This window comes from Rhipicephalus microplus, chromosome 9 (genome assembly GCF_043290135.1).
Source record: "Rhipicephalus microplus isolate Deutch F79 chromosome 9, USDA_Rmic, whole genome shotgun sequence".
NCBI lineage: Eukaryota > Metazoa > Arthropoda > Arachnida > Ixodida > Ixodidae > Rhipicephalus > Rhipicephalus microplus.
Window position 1 is genome coordinate 58729277 of NC_134708.1, and position 26034 is coordinate 58755310.

General features: G+C 48.5%; 1 protein-coding gene across 1 annotated transcript in view; it reads right to left on the minus strand.

Annotated features, from left to right (window-relative positions):
• Fife (regulating synaptic membrane exocytosis protein fife) overlaps positions 1–26034 on the minus strand; it is a 204883-nt gene that overhangs the window by 2618 nt on the left and 176231 nt on the right. Inside the window, exons 8-15 of the mRNA XM_075873714.1 lie at positions 24054–24270; positions 22577–22814; positions 20178–20339; positions 17870–18276; positions 16713–16841; positions 14659–14751; positions 12069–12164; positions 6447–6644 (exon numbers count right to left, since the gene is read on the minus strand). Coding sequence (XP_075729829.1) covers positions 6447–6644; positions 12069–12164; positions 14659–14751; positions 16713–16841; positions 17870–18276; positions 20178–20339; positions 22577–22814; positions 24054–24270 — 1540 coding nt within the window. The remainder of the gene's footprint in view (positions 1–6446; positions 6645–12068; positions 12165–14658; positions 14752–16712; positions 16842–17869; positions 18277–20177; positions 20340–22576; positions 22815–24053; positions 24271–26034) is intronic.

A 26034-nucleotide genomic window follows, 5' to 3' on the forward strand; every position in this document is an offset into this window, starting at 1 on the left:
TGTCCTGAACAAGATCACGGTCATGGCGATTTTTCGGAGGGCTTGATTATCGACTGTGAAGGACCGTGCAAGCTGACGACACTCTTCGGCATGTTCGGCCATTTCAGAAACTAGGCTGAACTCGGAGGCATCAGGATTGTATGGCAGAATTGTGTCGAGTGTGCTGCATGGGTCACGACCATATAACAGAAAAAAATGGAGAAAAGCCTGTTGTTGATTGAATCGCCGTATTGTAGGCGTACGTCACGAAAGGAAGAACAACGTCTCGATTGGAGTAGTCGGAATCAATATACATAGCGAGCATGTCTCCGAGGGTTCTATTGAAACGTTCCGTTAGGCCGTTCGTCTGAGGGTGGTAGGCTGTTGATGTGCGGTGTACCGTATGGCATGAATCTAAGAGCTGCTGCAGAACTTCGGACAAAAATACGCGGCCCTTGTCACTGAGGAGCTCCCGTGGTGCACCATGACGAAGAACAAACCGATGCAAGACGAATGTTGCAACGTCACGAGCACCAGCCAAAGGTAGCGCTGCTGTTTCGGCGTTACTTGTCGGATGGTCGGCAGCCACAATCACCCATCGATTACCACCAACAGAGCACGGTAGCGGGCCGTATAGGTCAATCCCAACACGATCAAATGGGCGTGCAGGACATGGTAAAGGCTGCAGTTGACCGGGTGAATGAGGAAATGTCTTGCGCTGCTGACACAGGGAACATGAGCGAATGTGTTTGCGTACAAACGTGTACATACCCCGCCAGTAGTAACGTTGGCGGATCCGTTCATACGTCTTTAGCGCACCGGCGTGTGCGTGTTGCGGCTCAGCATGAAAATATTCGCAGATATCAGACCGCATATGGCTGGGTATGACTAGCAGCCATTTACGACCCGCCACTTGGTAGTTGCGACGGTATAACAGGCCATCCCGTATGGCGAAATGCGTTGCTTGGCGGCGAAGAGCACGCGGGTAACCGGAAGTTGATGCGTCAGAAAGTATATTCAAGAGCGAGCCAATCCAAGGGTCCTTTTTCCGCTGTTCGGATGGCATGTATGTGACGCTGACGGTAGAGAGGGGAACGTCAAGGGCTGATATTTCCGTATCATCAGATTTCACGGGTGATCGTGAAAGCGCATCCGCGTCAGAGTGCTTACGCCCCGATCGGTAGACGACGCGTATGTCGAATTCCTGGAGGCGTAGTGCCCAACGTCCGAGGCGACCAGAAGGATCTTTCAGTGAAGCCAACCAACAGAGTGCGTGATGGTCAGTTACCACATCAAAAGTTTGGCCATACAAATAGGGGCGAAACTTGTTTAACGCCCACACAATCGCCAGGCACTCTTTTTCCGTAACAGAATAGTTGGCTTCTGCCTTAGTGAGGGCACGGCTGGCATAGGCGACCACATGCTCCGTAAAACCTGGTTTGCGTTGCGCGAGTACTGCACCAAGACTGACCCCACTTGCATCCGTGTGTACTTCAGTCGGCGCAGTATGGTCGTAATGGCGCAGTACGGGTGGTGAGGTAAGGAGTTGGCGCAGTGTTGCGAAAGATTCGTCACAGGCTGCTGTCCAATTCGAAAGATCTGCAGGACTGGCAAGAAGTTTGGTGAGCGAAGCGATGATAGAAGCAAAGTTCCGGACAAACTGACGGAAATAGGAGCACAGGCCCACAAAGCTCCGTAGTTCTTTAATTGTAGTCGGCTTAGGAAATTCGGCAACAGCACGAAGCTTGTCAGGGTCGGGAAGGATGCCGGCTCTCGAGACGACATGACCAAGTATGGTGAGTTGTTTAGCCCCGAAGTGACATTTCTTCAGGTTAAGCTGAAGCCTGGCGTTTGTCAGGCACTGTAGAATCTTGCGCAGACGAGTGAGATGCGAAGTGAAATCGGGTGAAAAGACCACAACGTCATCAAGATAGCACAAGCATATGTTTCATTTGAGACCGCGTAAAATGCTGTCCATCATGCGCTCGAATGTGGCGGGCACATTGCAGAGTCCGAATGGCATTACGGTAAATTCATAGAGACCATCCGGTGTGACGAACGCCGTTTTTGGACGATCAGACTCAGCCATTGGGTCCTGCCAATAACCTGAGCGAAGGTCGAGTGAGGAAAAGAATTCTGCGCCTTGGAGACAATTGAGAGCGTCGTCTATGCGGGGAAGAGGATAAACATCTTTCCTCGTAATGTTGTTTATGCTCCTGTAGTCTACGCAGAACCTGATCGAACCATCCTTTTTTTTTGACGAGTACAACTGGTGGAGACCAAGGACTACAAGAAGGCTTGATGACTCCACGCTGTAGCATGTCGTCTACTTGTTCTGCAATTACGCGACGCTCCGCCGGGGACACACGATAGGGGCGCTGGCGCAAAGGAGTACTCTTCCCTGTGTCGATTGTGTGCACAACGGTGTTCGTTCTTCCTAGCACCGCTTGGGGAAAGTCAAACGAACGCCTGAATTCGTGCAACAGGGCAACAAGCTGCTCTCGTTGAGCCGGGGCGAGATGGCTGTCAATGGAACGGTGAAACGCATCGAGCGACACGGTGTTCGAGGCAAAGTGAGGAACCAACGCGTTCAGCTCTATATTCGGCTTGGTGTCGAAGAAATTGGCAGGCACGATAGTACCTTCATCGATAAACTGAATGTGGCCGAGCGTCTCGTTGCAGCGCAAACTGAGGGGGCACGAGTTGGGATTGGAAATAAATATTCCGGTAGTGTCTTGACAAAGCTCAAGAACGGCAAATGGTAGCGATGTGTGGTGGCGGCTACCGAAGATGTCAGATGGCGTGAATAAGACGGTAGCGTCAGAAAGTGAAGCGCAGCAGGCAGGGACAAACTGGGCGCTGAAAGGAGGAAGGTCTATGTCCGTCGCGACGACAAGGTTAGCCACACTAGATACGGCCACATCAACAGAAGGCGCATCACGAAACGGTAGCAGCTCCACTTCGGCCCGAGCGCAGTCCACGATGGCGTGATGACGTGATAAGAAATCCCATCCTAGGATGACATCGTGGGAACATGAAGCCAACACGTGAAATTCAATGATGTACAACAAGCCTCGAATAACCACTTTTACTGTACATGCCGCGACTGGCTCAATTTGTTGGGCGCTCGCAGTGCTAAGAGAAACCACGGGAGAAAGCATCGTCACTTTACGAAGAGAGCGGCAGAGTCTTTGACTAATTACAGATATCGCTGCACCGGTATCGATGAGTGCGAGTGTTCGTACACCTTCGACAATTAAATCGATAAGATTGGCGGGAGACAGGCGAGGACTTGAACGATTAGACGATGACGCAGCTCGTGCCTCCGGAGCTGCGGCAGTTAGTTTTCCGTCTCAATGGAGGTGGGTCGTCGACGCATAGGCGATACAGAACGACGACTTGTTGAAGGGGAAGGCGAGCGGGAAGTAGAATGTCGAGAAGCGGAGGTTCGGGCGCTGGAAGCAGCTTGCGCATCGCGTTCGTGAACTTCAGGTGGCACGTGAGGCGCGTGGTATGGATGCCGAAACGAGTAGTCAGCGTATCTTGGAGCATTACCTGCGAAGCGCCGACGACATAGACGTGCAACGTGAGCTGGAATTCCGCAAAAGTAACATATGGGCCGGTTGTCAGCAGTGCGCCAAGGATTTCCGCCGTGCTGCTGTGTAGGTGGAAATGGTGCGGTGGAAGGTCGCACAGGTTGTGGCGTATACAGTGGCATACGAGGTGGAGGCCGCATAAGTCAGTGGCGCGGCAACAGGTGTTGGTGGAGAGGCAGACGTAGGTAATGGCAACGCCTCGGAGACCTGCTCCTGAATAGCCTGTCTGATTGTCGGCGTTAGGCGGTTCGTTGGTGCTTCGGTGGTCGGCAGATACGAAAGACACGAAAGCTGTCGTGCGACCTCTTCGCGTACATAGTCTTTTATCTGCTCCAGCTGGGTGCTGTCACCACCGACGGCCATGGCAGCGAGAGAGTCGTCTGCTGTCGTCGACCTCCGAACTGACGCACGTTGTGTCCGAATCTCTTTCAAGCTCTGGCACAAGATCACAAGTTCGGATACGGTACTTGGGCCCTTTGCCAGCAACATTTGAAAGGCATCATCGTCTATTCCTTTCAAGATATGCCTAATCTTGTCTTGTTCGGTCATCTCAGGGTTGAAACGCCGGCATAAATCGATGACATCTTCAATATAGCTTGTGAAACTTTCGCCCTGCCTTTGTGCTCGTCCGCGTAGGCGCTGTTCATCACGCAGCTTGCGCACTGCGGGGCGATCGAACACAGCTGCAAGGGTGGTCTTGAAAGTGGCCCAAGGGGTAAATTCACTACGGTGGTTTGTGAACCACAGGCTGGCGACGTCTTTAAGATAAAATGGGACATACTCCAATTTCAAAGGGTCGTCCCACTTGTTGGCGGCGCTTACTTTTTCGAACAGCTGCAACCAATCTTCCACATCTTGGTCCTCGGTGCCGCTGAAGAAGGGGGGATCCCGTTGACGCAGGGTGGTAGGTACGATGACCATTTGAGATTGGGCCGTGCTGTGCAGGGTGGTACCTTGCTCGGTCGTCTGATCAGGCATTGCTGATGCAGTGGGCACCTTCCGGCTTCGAAGATCCAGGTTTGCGTACCCAGCACACTTCCACCACTTTGCAAGGGAGTTTAATAGCAACGCCAGGTAGTAGGCAAGCAGCCGGTACAGACACAAATGCTCGGGCAGCCCAGCGTCTACAGCTCGTGCACACGCTCGCGCTTCGCACTCAGGGATGGTCCCACTAGTCAGTGCCTTGCGAATTCCCCCCTACATTTTCAACAATTTTCCTAAATGCGAAAGACACCATAGTAATAGAGCGTCGGATATTCAGAACACCTGGGGGTGTTGAACGCACACCCAGATACGTGTACACTGGCCTGTCCCGTGTCACCTCCATCAGCGTGCGGGCGCCGTGGCAGTAACCCGCGTCCTTCCGGTCAGCAGCCTGGCATCGTAACCACTGCCCCTCTATGGGGGCTGACCAATCTCATTTACTCGTGTGTGAAGATTGCGCATTTTTTCTTACCATAGCGATAGGTGTACGGCTCCTGGTACGAACACGGAAAAACGACTTTGTGCATGTGTCGACGTTGAGTCTCAGCCAATCTACATATCTTTCACGCACGTGGGTTGCCATAACTACGGACATGTGCAGTGTCTCTTAGTTCCCTCCCGCACACTTTTCTCCGTCGGTCGAAGAAAGCAGCGAGCGGGCAGGCCCGCACTACAAGAGACCTCAACTCCCATTACTCCACTACAGCACCGGAAATGCGAAGAGAGAGTCGACACCGTGTCGGTGCTTGCTTCGTGGGGATGCCAATGCGGCATGTTTTTCAGCCGTAGTCGTTGCTATCATAAAAGCTTGCTTCAGGGCCTTTCCACGCGCCATCTGCACAGCCACACCACACCTAGCGGAAAACCTGCCGCACGCAACCGGAGGGGCGAACAGCATCGCCGATAAGTTCTTTAACCCTCCACTTGCGGCGGCAGGGGTCCCACCATGTGCGGTGCGGCTGTGTGGATAGCGCGTGGAAAGACCCTTAACCGCGTTCGACCACGGTATTATCTGGCAGGTGTAGCCGCCGCCAATAAAAGTGCTAGCGTCTCGAATAGAACATACGAATGAAGTAAACTAATTAAAAAAATGGCAGCATATCCACAGAGTGAATGATGGGGAGTGGGACGAAGCATTCGTCCGTCCATTTGTTCTTGCTTCCGTCTGTTCCTGCGTACGTCTGTGTAACCGTCCATGCGTCCATCCACCCGTCCGTGCGTGCGTCTGTTCGTGCGTCCGTCCCTGCGTTTGTCCATGCATCCGCGCCTGCGTCCGTTCATGCGTCCATCCATGCATCTGTCTGTGTGTCCGTTCGTCCATCTATTCAGCACTCCAAGTACCACCATCTCGCATCTTTTCATCATATATTCTCTATATAGAAGCACCGCCATCCAGCGGACATTTCAAGGACTAAACGGGAGGTGGCACACGCACACTTTCTTACGGCTTGCGCTTCGGGTCTACTTCCCACCTTAACCACCTCGAGTTCATGGTATATACTAGTTCACTGTATTCATGGCTATGCGGCCCAACGCTCGCTAAACCTTTCTAAAACCAAGGAGGTTACACCCAGCGAGTATAACGTAGCAACCCTTTCTTGTCAGATCGTGCTCAATGTACATGCCAATAGCTGCTAATGGGGATCGCAGCGTGCGCGTTACCTAAAGGCCGGATGCTCCTGTCTCTCATTCCCCCTTAGCAGCCATTAACATGTGCATTGAGCACTATCTTTTATTGTTCAGCAACGCACAGAAGAAATCTCTCACCGGAACCACCTTGGAGGTCCAATTGTAAGGACCGCTATATCGGGTATGTGCCACTTGTGGTTACGTACTACGAGAGACGCACAAGCCACGCCATAAGGAGCTTCGCCCCTAAAAACTCACCTGGCGGCGTGCCTCCCGACCCGAGAGGCAGTCCGCGGGCGCAGACGACCTCGACTTCTAGCTGACCCTTGGTCATGATGAAACCCAGCTTGAGTTCGCCAAGCCGAGCCAGGTCTCGGCGGGAGTTCTTCTGGCCCGGTCCCACTTCTTGACGACAGCGCTCCGATCCGGAGCTGCTGTCTCCGCCATCGTTGCTCCCTGCGAGGTTGGCGGGTATGCGCAAATGACATTTCGTTTCTTGACTCGAGAAGCTACGATTTCACGAATACATTAAGCTAGGGGCTAGATGGTACTTACTTAAGGAATCTATTTTATACTATTGAGCACACACACTAGAGGCTACGAAGAACTATGGATCGATTGAGCTACGGCTTTTCCACTGAATCAAAGGCTTACTCACTTCATCGGTACTTACGCGTTTCAGGTTAGAGCGGAAAACCACGCCCGTGCGTGTTACAACTGGCCTAAATGACGCGTGTTTTAGCTGCTGATAACGGAAGCGGATTCACCTGACATTTGCTTGAATTCTTTAGTTTTGATTTCATTTTCCTCACTTGCAAATTCATTCTTCACTGCTATAAATATAGTTAGAAGTCAGCGCACTGCGCCTCTAATTGTCCTGTACCACTTGTCGTTGTAACGCTGTTATGTTCTGCCGGGTTAGTAATGTAAAAAAACTCAGAATTGCATGAAAGTCACCCGCATTTGACGTTTACTTCAATTATGTGGGCCCCGCAGCGGTGGTTTATAGTGGCTAAGGTAGGCGGCTGCTGACCCGCAGGTCGCGGGATCGAATCCCGGCTGCGTTTCCGATGGAGGCGGAAATGTTGTCAGCCCGTGTGCTCCGATTCGGGTGCACGTTAAAGAACCCCAGGTGGTCGAACTCTAATACGTACTACGAACTCTCTAATACGTACTACGTAAAAGGCGTATGAGGAATAAATGGGTACGCACAGTAGACAATAAACACGCGCAACGTACACAAAACATCAACGCAACACCAGCGCTCGACGCGCTCAAACTTACCTATGCTTATGACACCGGTGCCTATGGCAATTATCAACAGGCTCATCATCTCCACAGTCCAATACATAAAACAGAAGAGAACATGCTCATCATCAAAAACGCACAGGCGGTTATGTATAGATGCACGTACCCTATTCGCACAGTCCGTATACAAAGTTTCCGTGCAAAAATTATCGTAGGAAACTTTGGCGCCGTCATCGTTTTGATACTAACCTGATACTACTGAAAAGACGGTCAGTACACAGAACGCAGTAGCCCAGAAAGCTGCAACGGAGTACTTCAGCCTGTAAGATCGACGTTTCGCGATGACACCTGGTTTGAGATTAGCTCACATCTGGACGTGCGTCATCGGTCACATGCGTGTTCTCGAAAGGCGGCCATTTCACACCACGTGCTTTCGGGGGATTGATGATTGATATGTGGGGTTTAACGTCCCAAAACCACCATATGATTATGAGAGACGCCGTAGTGGAGGGCTCCGGAAATTTCGACCACCTGGGGTTCTTTAACGTGCACCCAAATCTGAGCACGGGCCTACAACATTTCCGCCTCCGTCGGAAATGCAGCCGCCGCAGCCGGGATTCGATCCCGCGACCTGCGGGTCAGCAGCCGAGTACCTTAGCCACTACACGACCACGGCGAAGCGCTTTTCGGGGGACGCCACCGTTGATGTCCGAAACACGTCGCTCCGGTGTTCCAGACTACCGCGTTCATCTCTGAACGCCGATTTAGTTCAGTATTCGTGCTTGCTGTCTTAAAGCTTTGTCGATCCTTCCTTTTCGAGTGCTTGAAGTAGCCTAGAAAAGGCGAAGCTATACAATTTTAAATGCCATTTAAAAAGTATGACTGCAAGGAACTAAATTTATACGACGTCAGAATGGCAAGGATTACGCTTTGAAATGAATACGGCACAATAAATACAGTGTCAGCTGACATTGTATTGAACAAGAAAAAGAATCGGCGTGAACGCAACAAAACACAATATCGGCTTTCGTAAAGGTCTTTGCAGGTACAACGCATGCTGCATTCCAAGGATCTTGAGACACGTGCGGCTAGTGCCATCCATTTTTCTGTGCCGCCCGAAGCAGCTCGCTGTTTCTAAATAGTAAATAGGCAAATAATAATAAAAAACTCGTACCTTGCAATCAAATTTATCAAAGTGAAGTCAAAGTTCAATATTTTTGAAATTAACTGAAACATTCTGGTAAAATTATAGTAGTAAAACTCGGGGTATACAAGTTCTTATAGCATTTTAATATGTTAGAGGGTGGCTCAACAGGCTGTAATTGAAGTTTTATATATCCAAATTGCCTTGGAACCAACTACTTTGTTGTGTGACGCTGAACTTTTACCAGAATGTTCTAGTAGGTCTCATTATAATGAAAAAGGCACTTGTTTTCCTTTCCACTATGACGTTGTTTCACCGACTAAAGCTCTTACAAGTGCTGTCACTAGGCGCAGGCCACACTAGAAGGAACTGCAACATGTCATGAAATTTAGAATGCTATACTCAGTCTGTACGCACGACGCAAGTGGTTGTGTTCATTCGGAAATATACGCCTGGGCCAGTGACAACACTACAGAGTATGCAGTGGTCTACAGGTCAAGGGAATGTCAGACTGCATGGAGGCCGCTCAACGCCAGCGCCGGCTGCAAAGAGTTTCGCGCATGCGCAATAAGCATCGCGCGCGGCGCTCTTTCGACGCGTCAACAGTTTACTTCACGACGAGTTTAACCCCCGTATTCACAAACGCTCCTCGACCTCGACTTTCCTTCACTTGACAGAGTTGAGCACTCCGCCGCCGCTCGGCTGAAAATGTCGCCGCGCTTTTCGAGAATCGCACCCCATTATCGCTGATATGCAGTGACTTGCCGTGACTAGAGAGGGCGCTTCCGTAGGATTTCTCAAGTGAAGGTGAAGCGTTGAGTGAAGGGGCGTTCTAGAATACGGGGGTAAGCTAGGCAGCGGACGGCGAACGAGCTCCATTCACGGAGCGCGCTACGCCTGCAAAAATCACGGTGCAGCGCGCCGACCGGCGGAGGCTCCGAGTGACCACCGAGCGTTCCGAGGTTCCTTTTATCGGTGGGCTGCCGGACACGTTACTACATGAACGAATGCCGACGTGTTTCACGCGCTGATAAGATTGCAGACTACCGATTATCGCAATCGCCGCTTTCGTTGTGATGCACGTGTTTCGATCGACGGCGCATTTAGACCAGAATTTTCTTATCTGTTGCCGGGGGCAGCTATCTTTGGTAGGCCACTGCAGGTGATGTTGAGCTGACGACTACCGTAGAATCCAGCCTGTTCTTATCGAATGTCTGTCCTGGATAGTACGCTGGTGGCGCCCCCAGATGACAACTTGTGTGAAGATTATGTATGTTGGCTCTAAACGTGGGGGCAAGAGTAGTAGACATGTTTTCTCGTTACCAATTTCACTGCCGCATTTCCCCCCGTCAACTCTGCGCGAGGTCTCGTGGAAGTTCTGCTTTCATGTGCCGCACATCCCTGAAAGCCGTGAAGGAAGACGCCGACGTCAATGCTGAACCACCGACCCAGACGATGACTGCAAAAGCTGTTGCCATAGTGTAGCTCATGCCAAGGAGACAAGGGAAAGGTACGACTACAAGGGCAGCTACAAGAACAGCAGTCTGCTGCCTGTGATCGTACTGCGGCATTCCAGGCAGCCGCGTATTTCACGGATCGTTCTCCGAGAACACGGCAAGTTGGTTGCTAACACACTACTGCGTCTCCATCTTCAATAGCTGGTACTCCGAAGACAAGTTGCGTCGTGTCTATTTCGACTTTAAGGGACACCGCGAAGACTTACTTGAAGAATCGAAAGCCTGCACATGGTACCTGGGATTTCTTATCGCCGTATTTCGTGGCAGCCTTCACGAACGAGGCTCGCAAGAAGAAGACAAAAGATTCACTGGAGACACTTGCGCACCTACCGGAGATGAAAGTAGCTCGATGCACACGGGATAAATGACTCGATCGCTTCTATCGTCACATGAATTCCAATATGTATAAGGAGAAGAATGCCCGCTACCTTATGCGAGGAGTGGAACATGAGCTGTTCGCTGGTTAAGGAGTCCGCCAGAGACAATGAGTTCGTTTCAAAGGCGTCAACGACATAGAGAAGGCTTCAGATGCGATCCATAGGCGTCGCAACGTCACCTCAATGGCGAAAAACCGTGTCGAAGCTCAAGCTCCAGGCAGCGGCGACTTGTGTCAGACCATTCGAGCTGCGTTAGTTCCTTGAGTCGGAACCTGAAGTGAATGGAATAGCCGACATCATGTGCGAGGAAATCCAATATCACCGGGAACCCTTGAACCAACTTGACCTCAGCAGCCAGACACAAACGCAGAGCTGTAAGCCGTATTTCCGCAAAGGAAAGTCCATCTTTACAAACTAGTTTTGTCCATCGAGTGTGCATTTTCTCTCCCGACTATTAGTAACGATGAAGTGGCACAGCCGCTTTTGAAGGATGGCATCATGTTCGCATGTCTAAAATCTCTGTCAATATCTTTAAAGACGATAGTCTTTCTTGGGGACCTTCGACGCGAAAAGTTTGGTCTGTCTGTATGTATGTACATTTGTCTGTTAGTCCGCCCTTAACGGTAATCTAAACGGCACCAAGGTGGCCAAACGATTCTTCGAACGGCCGACCCCATCCGCAGTGACCACCAATATTGCTCAAGATTCAGCGTTCATGCTTGTGCGATTGTCAATTAAAAAGCGATTATTTCGCATATCAGAGGCACCATAACAACACGTATATATTCTGTATGTGTGTCTCTTACCAGAAAAGGCATACATAAGTAATTCTAAGGACCGTAGAGTTTATCACGTTGCTGACCATGCAACGCTTGCACGAAAAGGCAAGTGTTTCCAACGCTTCGCTAAGACGACATGGTGGTGGCAACTGCCCGCCTCTTTGAATGCTATACCTTATCACCTCCGAGACTGGCGCACATCTTTCTCCGCGTCGCGCACGCCTTCGTTTTCGAAGATAACTGCCAGATGGCGCTCGTGTCTAACGTGCCCAGATGCGCTCGTTCGCCTCCGCTGCACGCTCGAGGTACTGTAACGCAGCGCCTACAGAAAACCATTCACCAATTTTCTTGCACAGAACAACAAGTAAACGTTTTGCTCACTCTCTCCAGACGCAAGACTTTCGTCTTGGACGTTTGCAGTATAACATGCAGATACGGAGCCAATTTCTTTCTTTCTTATTTATTTATTTATTTACAAATGCTTTACAGGACTCATTGGCATCTCAAGAAGTATTTTACTGAAGGAACAATAACGTAAACAGAAATGTAATAGTACTTTTATAGTGCTTTATTTCACCGAACTGTTGAAGCATATCCCGTGATTTTCGTACTCTGCAGGTGAACTTTGTAGCCTCCGAGAATGCTGGCACCGAAATTTTTTATCTTGTAATCTTTACAGAAAACTTCCCACTACGCCTGCGGAAACATTTTTCGTAGCGCGTTCTGTGAAGTCACTAAATCTAAGACAATTCTACGTGCGTTCACAGACGTCCACATGTACACAGACATAGGTGGCGCTAGCTTCGGCGGCCTACCTTTGTTAACCGGGACGTGGTTGACCCTTTCGTCCGACTTGAGGCTCACCGTCCGTGAGAGTTTTCGCCTCGGAAGCGACCGCCTCTCGTCCATGGCTACGCGAGGGAAGGGGAACGCATGTCACTACAGCTCGCCTCGACCACTCACAAGAGAGATATAAGGTGCACCACTGTATCTACAAAACGACGCGCAGCTAGTGCTGCGTCACCGTCAGATTTTAAAGCGCCGTATAGGGCAAGTACGAAACAGAAAGGACAAAAAGACAAGCCTACGCAGGACGTTATCGAATGAGCGGGACTCAGTGATGCAACAAGGCGAAATAGCAGCAACGCGAGAGATGAAACATTGAATACGAAGCGCTGTTGCTAGCACCACAGAGTTTCCTATAAATACACTAGAGGGAACTCTGGCGCTTGTGTCTATGGGAGCTACAACGAATGGCGCTTCAGCGAGCATGCGAATGATGGGTAGTGCACGTCTAATATTCCTCCTTTCGACTTCGTTTGGATTCGCGTGGCTTGGAACTGCTTCGTCACGAAACGACAATCGGAAAATGCTCAGCAGTTGCACGCCACCACCTTAACCTGTTAGGTTAACCAATTTGAACAGGCTCGCAAGGTTCACAGTGGTTTGTTATTTTATTCGAAACAAAACCAAAACACTACAATAAACAAAGTCACAAATGCGTTCGAAGCCCGCAAGCATGCAGACTAGGCAAATTTGTGTGCTAGCCGTCATTACCATGGTTGTCGACCGATCGCAGCGCCAGAGTACCCTCTAGTTAGGTTTAGGAAACCCTACGGTTACCATAGTTTCGTCACACTTTAGAATGCAAACCATGTGGCCCAGCTGAAATCGTTCATGCATAACGGGTCACAATTAAAGGGAACATCAGTGCTGGTGGGAGCCGCTGCCGTTTTGCGGCTGCGAGATTTGCGCAGGCGCAATGAATGCCGCGCGTGGTGTTCTTTTCATACATTTCGTGTTTTGTGAAGGGTTCACTTTTTAGCGATTCGAAACGTGACACCAGACGTTAGCGGATGACAAAAGAGCACCACTCGAAGCACCCACACGAAATTTTTTTCCCATCTGGTGGAGGCCCCCACTGGACGCACTGCGATGTTTCCTTCAACAGCGGGCCCCTATGTATACGACGATGAAGCATAATCGTGTAGGCACTGGTCGTGTAAAGATGTGCAAGTCGCGGGGCTTTTTGGGAAGTAATTTTGCCAGATGGTTTTCTAAAGAGGGTGAAATTAAATCGACTAAACATAGCATCAGTCGATGTGCACTCTATTTGTGTTTGACTTATGAAAATTCGGTAGTTCAATTGTTGCTTCCTCCTCTGTGAACTTCATAGTTTCGCATGGGCAGGATTGCCATGAAATCCTCTCCAGCTGTCTCTTAATGATCTTTGTTTCATTAGGAATATGATCCCCTCTCCTGAACTTTCCTTTTTTTTCTTTTCCATCTGTTGAAGTGACTCTTTCTTTGCCTACCATCTTCTGGGTTTTCGTTCGTCAGTCTATCTTTCTTGCCTAAAAGATGCTCAGTCAGAAAAAAAAAACAAAACAGAAGGCTAAGTAGCACGACGCTACTGACATGGCAGCCATAATCGCAAGCGTTGAGAACAGTGACTGCACAACCTGAGATTTTTTTTCCTTTTTTTCATTTACCTTATAAAATTCAGCGAGGCTACGTGGTCACGTGTCTGTTCACTTCCGCGTATTCTCATAGAAGAGACATTATTATTACGCTTTTCTGCCCGTTCACACATGTCTGATTGTCGTGTCTGTTCTAAACTGACCAGAACATGGCGCGAGCGTGTTGCATGAACGATGATAACGGAAATTCAGTTACAAGTCGTAGTGCGTTCGAACACAAGTCTTGTCTTTTCATTTTCGTATTTGTCAGCCAGTGTGCACTTAAAACACGGTAAACACATATTGCGCGTACTTTCATGCAGCCTGTAGTATTTCAATAAAGTAACATAGGCGAATGCTATACTGTAATGTACTGCACCCGAAGCAGCACCCATTCACCATAGAGTTTCCCAAAATTAACTAGAGGGGACTCTGGCGCTGCGATCGTTACGCGATCATGGGAATGATGGGTAGTACACACATTTGCCTATATTCTTCGTACTTGCGGATGGCGAATCGTACTTGCGGCTTCGTTTATTGCCGTGTTTCGGTTTTGTTTTGAGAGAAAGATTCAACCCTTTTGAACTTCAGGACCCAATTTCGAAAGGTAAGTAAAAAAAAAATAAGATAGAGAACCGCAACCGCTGCATGAACATTTGCTAATATTTGTTTCGTGAAAAAAACAACTTCAAGCCACACGAACACACACGGAGCCAGAAGCAGGCCACAAGAACGAATATTAGACAGATGTGTGTACTAACCATCATTCCCATGCTCGCTGAAGCGCCGTGTGTTGCAGCTTCCATAGACACTAGCGCCAGAGTTCCCTCTAGTGTATATTAGGAAACTCTATGCCATTCACAGTCTGCACCCTTACGCTGAAAATTTTCTCACTGCGCACTGACAAGGATTCACCGTTCAAGCATCAGACAGCACCACCACTCACCTGTGGTGTCCGGAAGATTGACGTTTCTGCGAACCTTGAAGCTGGCGCTCTTGGCTCTTTCTGGAGTTTGCGTCGGCGAGGACGCGTACAGTTCTGCGGAAAGGGCAAAGGAGTGGGTAAGGGGGAACCTAATGATGCGGAGCAACCTAAAAAAAGCAAGGCATGTGGGAAGATGATAGCTGTAATAGTTAAGACCGACAATTTTTTTATCAATCAGTCAGTGTTTATTCAATAAAATTATTACAAAAATGGTTGCGAAAGTATTTGGACCACCAGAATGAGTGCCTAGTTACAGGTCGAATCAAATCGATTGAATGATATGCAGGGTTTAACGTCCCCAAACCGCCATGTTATTATGAGAGACACCGTAGTGGAGGGCTCCGGAAATTTAGACCATGTGCACCCAAGTATGAGCAAATGGCCCTACAGCATTTTCGCCTCCATCGAAAATGCAGCCGCCGCTGCCGGGATTCGAACCCGCGACCTGCGGGTCAGCAGACCAGTAACCTTAGCCACTAGACCACCGCGCTTGTGAACTGGTAAAGTCTATTAGATGAGCATTTTATTACATGTAAGGAGCAGACGCGCTGTTAATATAGTCACGAATTTATATACAAATTCAATGACAGGGTAGCTTTAAAGGTATACTATACTCAATTGCCATGACAATAAATACAATATTGCTGCAGTTTTATAAGTAAAGATTGAATGAGCGAAAGAAAAAATACATTTATATGGTCCGAAGTCAAAGTGTGAGGTGTTTTGGGGAAAGTTAAAAATAGTTCATGAACACTAAGTGAAGGGTTGCGGTTACGGATTTTCGATTATCGAAACAGCTGAGCAGCAGGCTAGCTATTGCAATGACGATGTTATTTAGTATCAACTTCGCATAAACATGGTGGTGACCACTGATTACATAATTTCTTTGTTAGAATGATATGTTACTCCATATATTACTGTCTAGTGTCGCGACTTTTTTTTTTATTGCAAATGTCAGGTTATGTAACGAACTGTTCTCTATACGCTCTTAGTGACTTCGTTATGTAAATGAATCCGTTCGGCGCGTACCCGTTCATGATGGACCCCACGACACCCCCTAACTCCGTGACTGTCCTGATTCCGCGATTATACCCGTGACTCCTCGACACACCTTGACGACAACTTCGCATAAACATGGTGGTGACCACTGATTACATAATTTCTTTGTTAGAATGATATGTTACTCCATATATTACTGTCTAGTGTCGCGACTTTTTTTTATTGCAAATGTCAGGTTATGTAACGAACTGTTCTCTATACGCTCGAAGTGACTTCGTTATGTAAATGAATCCGTTCGGCGCGTACCCGTTCATGATGGACCCCACGACACACCCTAACTCCGTGACTGTCCTGATTCCGTGATTATACCCGTGACTCCTCGACACACCTTGACGACAACTTCGCATAAACATGGTGGTGACCACTGATTACATAATTTCTTTATTAGAATGATATGTTACTCCATATATTACTGTCTAGTGTCGCGACTTTTTTTTATTGCAAATGTCAGGTTATGTAACGAACTGTTCTCTATACGCTCGAAGTGACTTCGTTATGTAAATGAATCCGTTCGGCGCGTACCCGTTCATGATGGACCCCACGACACCCCCTAACTCCGTGACTGTCCTGATTCCGCGATTATACCCGTGACTCCTCGACACACCTTGACGACAACTTCGCATAAACATGGTGGTGACCACTGATTACATAATTTCTTTGTTAGAATGACATGTTACTCCATATATTACTGTCTAGTGTCGCGACTTTTTTTTTATTGCAAATGTCAGGTTATGTAACGAACTGTTCTCTATACGCTCGAAGTGACTTCGTTATGTAAATGAATCCGTTCGGCGCGTACCCGTTCATGATGTACCCCACGACACACCCTAACTCCGTGACTATCCTGATTCCGTGATTATACCCGTGACTCCTCGACACACCTTAACGACGTTGGCTGCTGACGAGCCGAGACCCTAAGGTGCTTCGCACTTAAATGAGTGAAAACAGCCTCTCACCTGGTAGGCTGTCCTGGGCCAGCAGCTGACGGTTCTTCGGATTCACTGACGTAGAAACCGAGTACACGGACGGCGCTGACGACTTACGCTCGACGGGGTTACCCTGCCAGGCATCGTCCGGATGAAGCACTGCACAAGTGATTGTTGTAACGAGGGAAATGTAACAGAGTAACTATTACATTGTTTGTGCATAATTAGAGCCCACACAGTCGGGATTTAACATGGAAGATAATCACGGCGGAATTTACAGCACCACTATTTTTACATTGCCAGTGTGGACGCCAAGTATTCTCAGCCTTTGTTGCGTACACGAGACTGCAAACTTTGTACGTTTCAAGGATATGTCTGTCAAGCTAAGCGCCAAGATATTCAACACTCCTTGCTACGCATAACATTCTCACTTTCTTGCAACGACAATTCTTAGAAAAGTTGGCACTTGGAAACCAATGTTCTTTATATTTCGGCTCTTTATATTTCGATCTAGAACGGTATTTTCTCGTGAAATATCCCTTTAGTAATCCAGTATGAAGGTTGCAATATTTCGCGTAGTATAACAACGGTCATTACTAACATTGCGTGGTCATTTCCACTCGTTACGCAAGCAAACATGGTCACAAGGTGAGGAAACAGGCGTCGCGTTGTGTACGACTGAATTGCGGGCACTCAGAATAATTATTCTGGTGACTAATTATTGTTCAGTCGCCAAACGGACGCAACTCGGTGACTCTGTCATTCATATATAGCCTTGACTAACAATTAACCACCACCACGGTGCACGCTGCACGACCAGACATAGTTCATGAGCACATAACGATGGAAAATGCAAAACCTCTTCGTCCAGAGTTTTCATCTTCTTAAGAACGTGTTTTATGTCATCGCGACAGTTACAGCGAATGAAGACAGAGAGCGCAACTATAGCATCATCATCCTCGTCATTCATCATCGTCATTTCTCACACCACGCCGCGCCTCTCGCGTGCCCAGCGCCTGGCGTGTCGGAATCTCACAAACTCTACCGCGCTTCAAGGGTTTGTGCGAAGAAACACAAAACCTTGAAATTATTTTCCTTCGGGGCACTGGAGTTCTAGCCTGTCTGGATTATGTACATAATAAAGTTTTCTACTACTACCACTATACCTACACAACTACGACACTCACGCATGGAGTCCATGGACGAGCTCCGGATGAGGTCGTCCGGCGGCAGGTCCTGAGAGTGGCTGCGGGCGGCGCCTCCGGCGCCCCTGGACAGCGGCAGCCATTCGGCGTTGTCCCTGAGCGGTGTCCGGTCGAGCGGGAGCTGCACCTCCCCCAGGAAGGCATTGGTGCCCACGGGCCGGTGGTCCCACACGGTCAGGTCCAGGAAGAGGCCCTCGAGGGACTCGAGCGAGCGGAACACGAACGTCTTGTTCCACTCCGGACCGGTCACCGGCTCCGATATCGGGGTCTTCATGGCCGGACCTCGCAGACCCGAGCCGGGCTCGTGCAGTCGCAGCTTGACGTACGAACGTCGGGGGGGAAGACCGCGCGCGCCCAACACGGTAACCTCCAAGTCGGTGCCGTCGTACCTGACGTTGGGAAGAATCGGCGGGCGATACAGCGGTATTCGCGTGGGAATTGTACAGTTATTGACCGTTTATTATCTTCAATTTACCATCGTAGCTGAGGTATATATGTATAACTGCAGGTCACCTCGTTCAGGCGGCACTACCATTAGTCACCACTTGGAGATTACAAAAAAAACATGACTGGTACTACACAAGAAAACATGGGATACACTTCGTCTGAGTTCGCACACTTCTTCGTAACGCTAAGCCATTAACAATGCCAATTAGTTGAGAGAAACTGAAGCGTCATTTTGTCCCTCTCTGCTGACCAGAGTGCTCTTGCGGTAAAATGCTGGATTCAAAGTGCACCCTGACTGTTCTGTGGATGGCTGCGGCATCAAACCCTTTTTGAGGAACACGAGTTATAGGGGAGAAATGAGGAAAGTGTAGACTACGACAGAGCAGTGACACTCCTCATAGTACGTTTGTTTCCACTGTATACGCCAAATCAAAAACTAGAAACTCCGAAATTGGCTTGTAGGACAGCGAACCTTACACAATCTCTGTCTGGCACAGCTGTGTCCTGATAGATTACAGCTAACTTGCCAGGTGGCAAGAGGGGCTAGATGTTCATCCAAACAAGTATTTTCCCAACCAGCTGAAAGTGCAGCTTCATGCGTGTACGCGCAAGTATTGGCTCTGCTTGACCTTTCTTCTTGTCATGTAGTATTCGTACATTTTCCCCAGTGCAGAATATCAAACCGGACGTCCGTCTTACCACGCACAGTGACGCTCTATGGGACTTCACGGGAGCATGTGGCCTCACGAGTTCAAAGATTGCGCGCGGCTTCCACTAGCCCTAATTTGCACTACTGAACGCCTTTCTCCTGTTTGGGTATGTACCCGAAAAAGAAAACAATACTTAGTTGTTGAAATAAAAACAAGTTTAAGTCATGTCTGTCGTGTAATTTGTTGTTTGCTGACTTTACACAACCCTCAACTGATTCAAAGAAAAAAAAAACTCGGTGGTTCTTTTGAGCATTCGACTATGTAAACTGCATAAGAGGACCTGGAAGCTCAAAGTGATATCCCACTTCTTTTCTGTCTATGAGCTAATTTTTTATCATCTCCTCCCACCCACCTTCCAAAATTTATGCGCCTGCCATGATTTTGCATTGACTTCGAGATCGGAGGCATAATGAGATTTCTGTAGTTCACTTTGTTTTGTATTGCCTAGGTCTTGTATTGTATTGCCTAGGCCTAGGTCTTTGTATTGCCTAGGTATTACGCGGTATTTGTAGGTTCATCTCGGAGGCAATACAAAACAAAGTGAACTACAGAAATCTCATTATGCCTCCGAGATGAACCATCCTTTGCTCAAGCTACAATTTAATGAGACTTCCTCATCATTGTCGGCAAGTTGTGTGACGTCGTAGTGTCGTCACGATGACGAGGCAAATTTTGGCAATCTGTGATTACCTATGGTGACGTTATTACGTGATAATATTTATTTTTTTGCATCAGTCGTGCTGACGACGTAGACGCTGAGCTTTCGTATTTAATGATGGCATTCAAGGCTTTCGGCTTCAAACGATTTTCTCGATTCATTACACGTATTTCGTTTTTTTAGCTTCAGTGTAGAATGCAGTACCGCGATCACATTGAAAGCGCGAGAAGTGAACACCGCGTGTCGTCGTGCTACTTCGGTGCGAGAGCACTGCATAACCTTGAATACGAAAACAGAACAACTGGCTTAGCTTTTTTATGTTGAGGTAGTGCAACAAACAGGACGACTGCCTGGCCGCACTGCATGCCCTTCTATTACACGCTTATATAGCATAGCGCTGACGAGTGCTAAGGAGCTAAACATGGCAAGAGCGTCGTCGGTTAACGCGAAGCCCATACAGGTAGCACGTTCTCACCACAGGCGGACGCCGAGCTCTCCCTGGACGTGCGCCTTGTTGCAGATCTCGTCGGGCGTCTTTGGAAGCTTGCGGCGAGTGGCCGCTCCTTCGCCCACGGAGCAGGTGGACGACTTGCGCGACGGGATGTTGCCCGTGGACGCGCGAAGCTCGCGGTTGCTCCTGCGACGTTGACGACGTGTCATACAACACGGAACGTTGGGATGCGTGTTACGGTATAGAAGAGGCAGGCCAGATCGTATCAGTGAACACGCACACTTAGCAACTACAACGAAGTTCAAGGCATATAAGCCACTGACATCGGACACGAAACTCGCGACGTCCTGCTCTGCTGCAAGACGCTATTGAAGCAGTTTAGCGTCCTGATGTTTTGCTATACCAATTTCAGATCTGCTAGTGTAGGTGTATTTGGTAAATATAGATAGAAAGAAAGATAGATAGATAGATAGATAGATAGATAGATAGATAGATAGATAGATAGATAGATAGATAGATAGATAGATAGATAGATAGATAGATAGATAGATAGATAGATAGATAGATAGATAGATAGATAGATAGATAGATAGATAGATAGATAGATAGATAGATAGATAGATAGATAGATAGATCTACGATGTCGGGGGAACAGCCTAGAATAAGACAGTCTGGCTGTAATAAAACCATACACTGGTAATAAAGAATATCGCAGACGTCTTTATGACCGTCTGTTTCGTTCGGCTGACATGATTGCCTACCGCGTGGTAATACAGCGCTGGCTCGGCGGCCAAGTACATACGTTAGACAAGAACAAACAAACAAAAAAAAAACGTTGGCGGCGGAGACGAAGTAAGGCGTCAAGTTGCGTCCGGGGGCAGTAGATTGTTTAATAGCCTTTGGTTCTTCCTGTATGACCGACCTTAACGTGGTCTGTTCTTTTACTGGGTAGCAAATAAACCGTGCATCGACCCTCGGGCGTCGGTTTACGATGACGAGACCTCCTTTTATGGTTTGTGTCGTAAACTTTCTAGTATGGTTTATCTGCCGAAACGCAAATGATGACATGTTACGTCGTCTACAGTTCGAAGTACGTACGTCGGGCTCATCGATTACATATCTATGCCTGTATTTCTTCATATACAAATAGGCACGGCCGCATGCATGCTATGCTGGCGAAGTGAAGAAAAACGAAGGGCAGAAAAAGAACAGCCGGCCTGCAGCAAGGGCGCTGTTTCTTGTTTCTCTGTTCTTACGTGACGATGGTGCAGTCGTCGAAGAGCCTGGCGTGGCTTGGCGAATTGTAGCTGCTAGCTTGGAGTAACCCGCTTTTCTGGGGAACGGTACCTACTAGTCAGACACCGCCTCAAGTACGCTCCCTTGCAGGGATATACCCCCTAGCTACAGGTGCTGACAAAGCCTGACGAGAAACTAGCGCAAACGCGGAGACCGTGCCAGGTAGCCTACGCAGGAATTGACTCTTCACGTTAGTTTCTGCGCGCTTTCGGGTTTTTAAACCGCCAAAATTTTCAAACTACTAGCCTTACACAGGTTCACTGTCAAAATGATGCAATGATAATTTTAAGGCTCATTCAAAGCTGCGACCCGTACCGTTTATAAAGTTACGCGTGGCCCTGAAAAGGCGAGGACAGGACCGGAAAAATACACATAAGCCATAACCGGAAACAGCTTCAATAGTCTTGTAAATTCAAAAGTCACGAGGCAGTAATGCAGAATTTGTGTTTTTTCGCTTTCTGCCGGCAACAAACCAAATTTTCTTTGAGAAAGGAACAAAGGGTTGAACAGCAAGTCTTTTGTTTTACCTGTCTCGTCCTCGTCTTTTCAGTGCCGCGCTTAAATTTATGAACATGTCACACTAACAAGGCCACCTGTCTACCCTTGCTTAGAATAGCTACCGGTCTCGACTGAAAAGCAAAACGCGACTCTACGCAACCGACGCGGACATCTACGTGAGACTCATACACACACCGTCACACAGAGCTCACGTCTGTTCACGTAATAGCCTTCATTTTTCATTGTTCCCTAAAAGTAAGCTGACGTCTTAATCATGCGCAAGCGATCGGTTCAGATGTTTGGGGCCGCAGTCAAGTGACTTAATAACTGAACAGCGAGCGAGTGGGCTGAGACAGTCACGTTATGGCTGAAGAGGTCATTTGTGACCATTATCGACTGGTTTTATTGCGACCACGTTGTAAGGAAAATAATTATGATGAAACAAGCGCTAAAAATAGACAATCTTTAGCGCCAGTCTCATCATGAACCTTTATTAACACGCCCAACTGGCAGTCATCCAGAAGAATAATGCTCGCGACTAACTTGGCTTCAGATGTTAACGGTCCTTCTAGTTCCATGATAATCTCGTTGCTTTGCGTAGCGTGAAAAAAAAACGAGTGCAGGCTCACATCTTTCTTCCGGTCTCGACGACCAGTTCGACGCTGTGCGGTGACTTGTCCAGTATGGCGCACACTTCCTCGTACGAGCGGTCGACGAGCGACGTGCCGTTCCACTCGAGTATGACGTCGCCCTGCTTCAGTCCGGCCAGGTCGGCCGACGAGCCGGCCAGCACCCAGGCCACCGCGGCGTACAAGTGGCCGTCCGGCGCCTTCTTGCCGCCCATCACCCGCATGCCGAACCCTCGTGCTGGAAACGTGTGGAGGAGATAAGAATGGGAACACGCATGGCGAACTACTCCTGAAGCGTTCGGGCGTTCGAACGAGCTTAATACCACACAAGTGGTAATGACTTATGGGTGCAGATCGTAGCTCGGCAATGTAACTGGTGAGTCGACTTGCTCAGACTGAGATCGAGGAGTGACGTCAGAGTGAGCAAGAGTGAAGAACAGTTCGGTGAGTTTGAGTCTGAGTGAGCCCAGCTGAGAAAAATGTTGAGGCTGAGTCCGAGCGAGTCCTGAGCGCAAAATATCTATGATGAGTGAGTCTCCCTGAGCTCCGTGTGGTTTGCCGACCTATGGTGCAGACTAACAATGCACAAAACTTCTAAGGAGACCGCCATGCATTCACCTAACACGACTCCAAGGCGAAAGACATCTTTTGTTGTTTTTTTCTTCTATCGAGTATCCTCCGCCTCGTTCCAAAAGCATTCCCACAGACAACGTAGTTTTGTATTGCCTCCGAGATTGGATACATTGTAAGTCATAGAGTTTCATACAATAATATCTAGACATGAATCTGGCACTGCCATCACGTACCCCCTTGAGAATTATGGTAAGTACAGGCTTGGGATTAGATTGCGTGAGCTAGTGAACTGTCTACAAATCCTTTTCTACAGTTCCCGTTTCGTTCTTTGCGCAGCGGGGGTAAAAAAAGCACCGAAGCACCGCCTTTGTTATTCAAAGAGGCTTCTGACGCGAGGATTCGGATTCAAAGAGGCTTCGCATCTGAAGCAGATCCGAAGCCTGTGCTCTCCATAATTCCCGTGGGGGTACAAGATTTCTGCACCTCACCATCTCCGCGATCGGCCCAACTTGGTTCAAGAGGTTACGTCATGTGATGACGTCATGATTACGTCACAAAGTATGACTGTGTTTAACGTCATTAAGACATCATACGGTGCCACCTTCAAGTTCGCATGATTTTTCACATCGCTCGTACACTTGGGCTTCCTGACTTGGCTTCGTAACAGAAAACAGCGAAGACACGCTCAACAAGAAATACTGGCAGGACTTGGGGTTGCCAGAGCAGCGCCGACTCCTGTCAGTCTTTCTTCTCCCGTGTGTGTGCGCTGTTTCCTGTTAAGAAACTCGTGTTGACACGCGCCAACGCTGCAGGACACCAAAAGTCAATTTTTGCGTTATATATACGAGGCATCTAAGTTTCTCGCATTGATATAACAAGAAAAGCAGACTCGGAAGGAACTTACTCCTCGCTCCAGTGTCCGCCGGATCTCTCTGCAGCAGCACCCTCTTGCGGAGAGGCGTTGGAGGTGGTCCCTGCGAGTCCACGTCATCGATGACGATCTTGATGTTGTCCCCTTCGGGAGCCGAGGCTCTCCGCTCTGGTTTGCCCAGCTCCTCGCGAGGCAGGTCCAGCGAGTGAGTGCTGCCGGTGCCGTGGGGGGCGCCCGGAAACAGGCACAGCTGCGCATGCGCACGGTACGTCATGGATGGCATCTACGGGCAAGCAACGGAAGAACTCGATCCCACACCTAGACTACTCATGCCAAACTTCATGTGTAATAAGATAATGTGTCTTTGTGGTGAGCCCTGTCTCGCCGCGTATATGACTCATTTTAGAAAGGCACGTTCACTCTCTTTTGGGTGCCCCGCCGCGGTGGTGTAGTGGCTAAGGTACTCGGCTGCTGACCCGCAGGTTGTGAGATCGAATCCCGGCTGCGGTGGCTACATTTCGCATGGAGGTGAAAACACTGTATGCCTGCGTGTTCAGATTTGGGCCCACGCTCAAGAACACCAGGTGGTCGAAATTTCCGGAGCGCTCTGCTATAAAGCGTCTCTCATAATCATCTCAAATCTTTCTTGGGGATTCTGACTCTTTGGTCAGTGTAATGACCCCCAAGGACAGTTGACGTCACTCTTGAAGAGAGTCGTACTTGGCAAGTTAGGACTAAAAGAAAAAAAATCAAGTCAAGTGACTTTTCAGAGGATGTACGGTGTGACACCGAAACTGCACTGCAAAGCGTTATAACTAAAGTCGCTGCTTCCATCGGCGTCGTCATCTCCGTTTTCTTACCCCATCAGGAGGAAAGTCTCTCTCAGGAATGTTCAATTATTTTTTTTCTAATACACCATGTAGCTGCTAAGCTGTATGTTAAAGTACCATTTAATATGTTGGTTTTACGGTGTTCATTTACGTCATGGACAGTAAAGTTTGTTACCTTATCTCGTCGCTGCTATATGGCCAGCAGGCGTATAGCGCAGTGCAAAGTGCAGTGGCGCAGTATTTATCGCCGAAATAACGTGGAATTTCTCACACACCTCAGATGCGTCATAAGCAATGCCAGAACAAAATCCAATACATTACATAAGAGGGCGTCGTAACTTATGACGCGCAGGAACTCACATGAGGAATAGCTACGCCGTGTACCACTGCCACATTTGACCAGCGTCGATGAAGATAAGTGATTGTGGCACCCGTAAAATTGTTCGAGATGTCTTTAGATTGGTCAGTAAGGTTGAGCTTTAGTATCCATACCTATAGGGGAACAGTTGTCACTGTCTTCATATGTTACCGACAGTATCTTTCCTCTTTTCTGCATAGACCCCCTATGGCAACGTAACAAGCGCACGTTTTCAATGTTACTTTGTGCTATACACCAGTCTAGCACTGACCATAACCCCGCTTAGTAAACAGAAAAGCAAGCCAGCAAAATTGGGTAGCCAGACGGTCTGAAAGCTGGCTAACTTTCCTGTTCCTCCTTCAATCCTTCTCCAAGCCAATAAAGATGCAGTGAAATCTTACTATATGTTACGCACGTACTGTGTTTGTATAGCCACGGCCATCCGGTTCCCTCCGTGACCATAACTGATAATAAATCACTTCACTTGGTCAAAGACCTTGACTTGGTTAAGTAGTTTGCTTCCGCATCGTGTTGCTGAGAGACGTAATTGGGCTTTGTGAGCTGCGCTTACGTAGAACGCTTATAAGCGCCTTTCGGGATTCGATTGGGCGCTTCTACACACGTATACCATTCAGAGACATGCACTGGAGGGCATGTCACATTTCGTAATAAACTGTTTTAAACTGAATTTGATGTTACTACCAAATCGCTTACCACGTGTCTTCTAGACCACATGTAGGCCGCTTTTTGGGATTCGACTGGATGTGTGAGAATCTCTGTTCTCTCTAAAAGAGACATGCATGACAGCAGGGCAGCCATCCTCTAA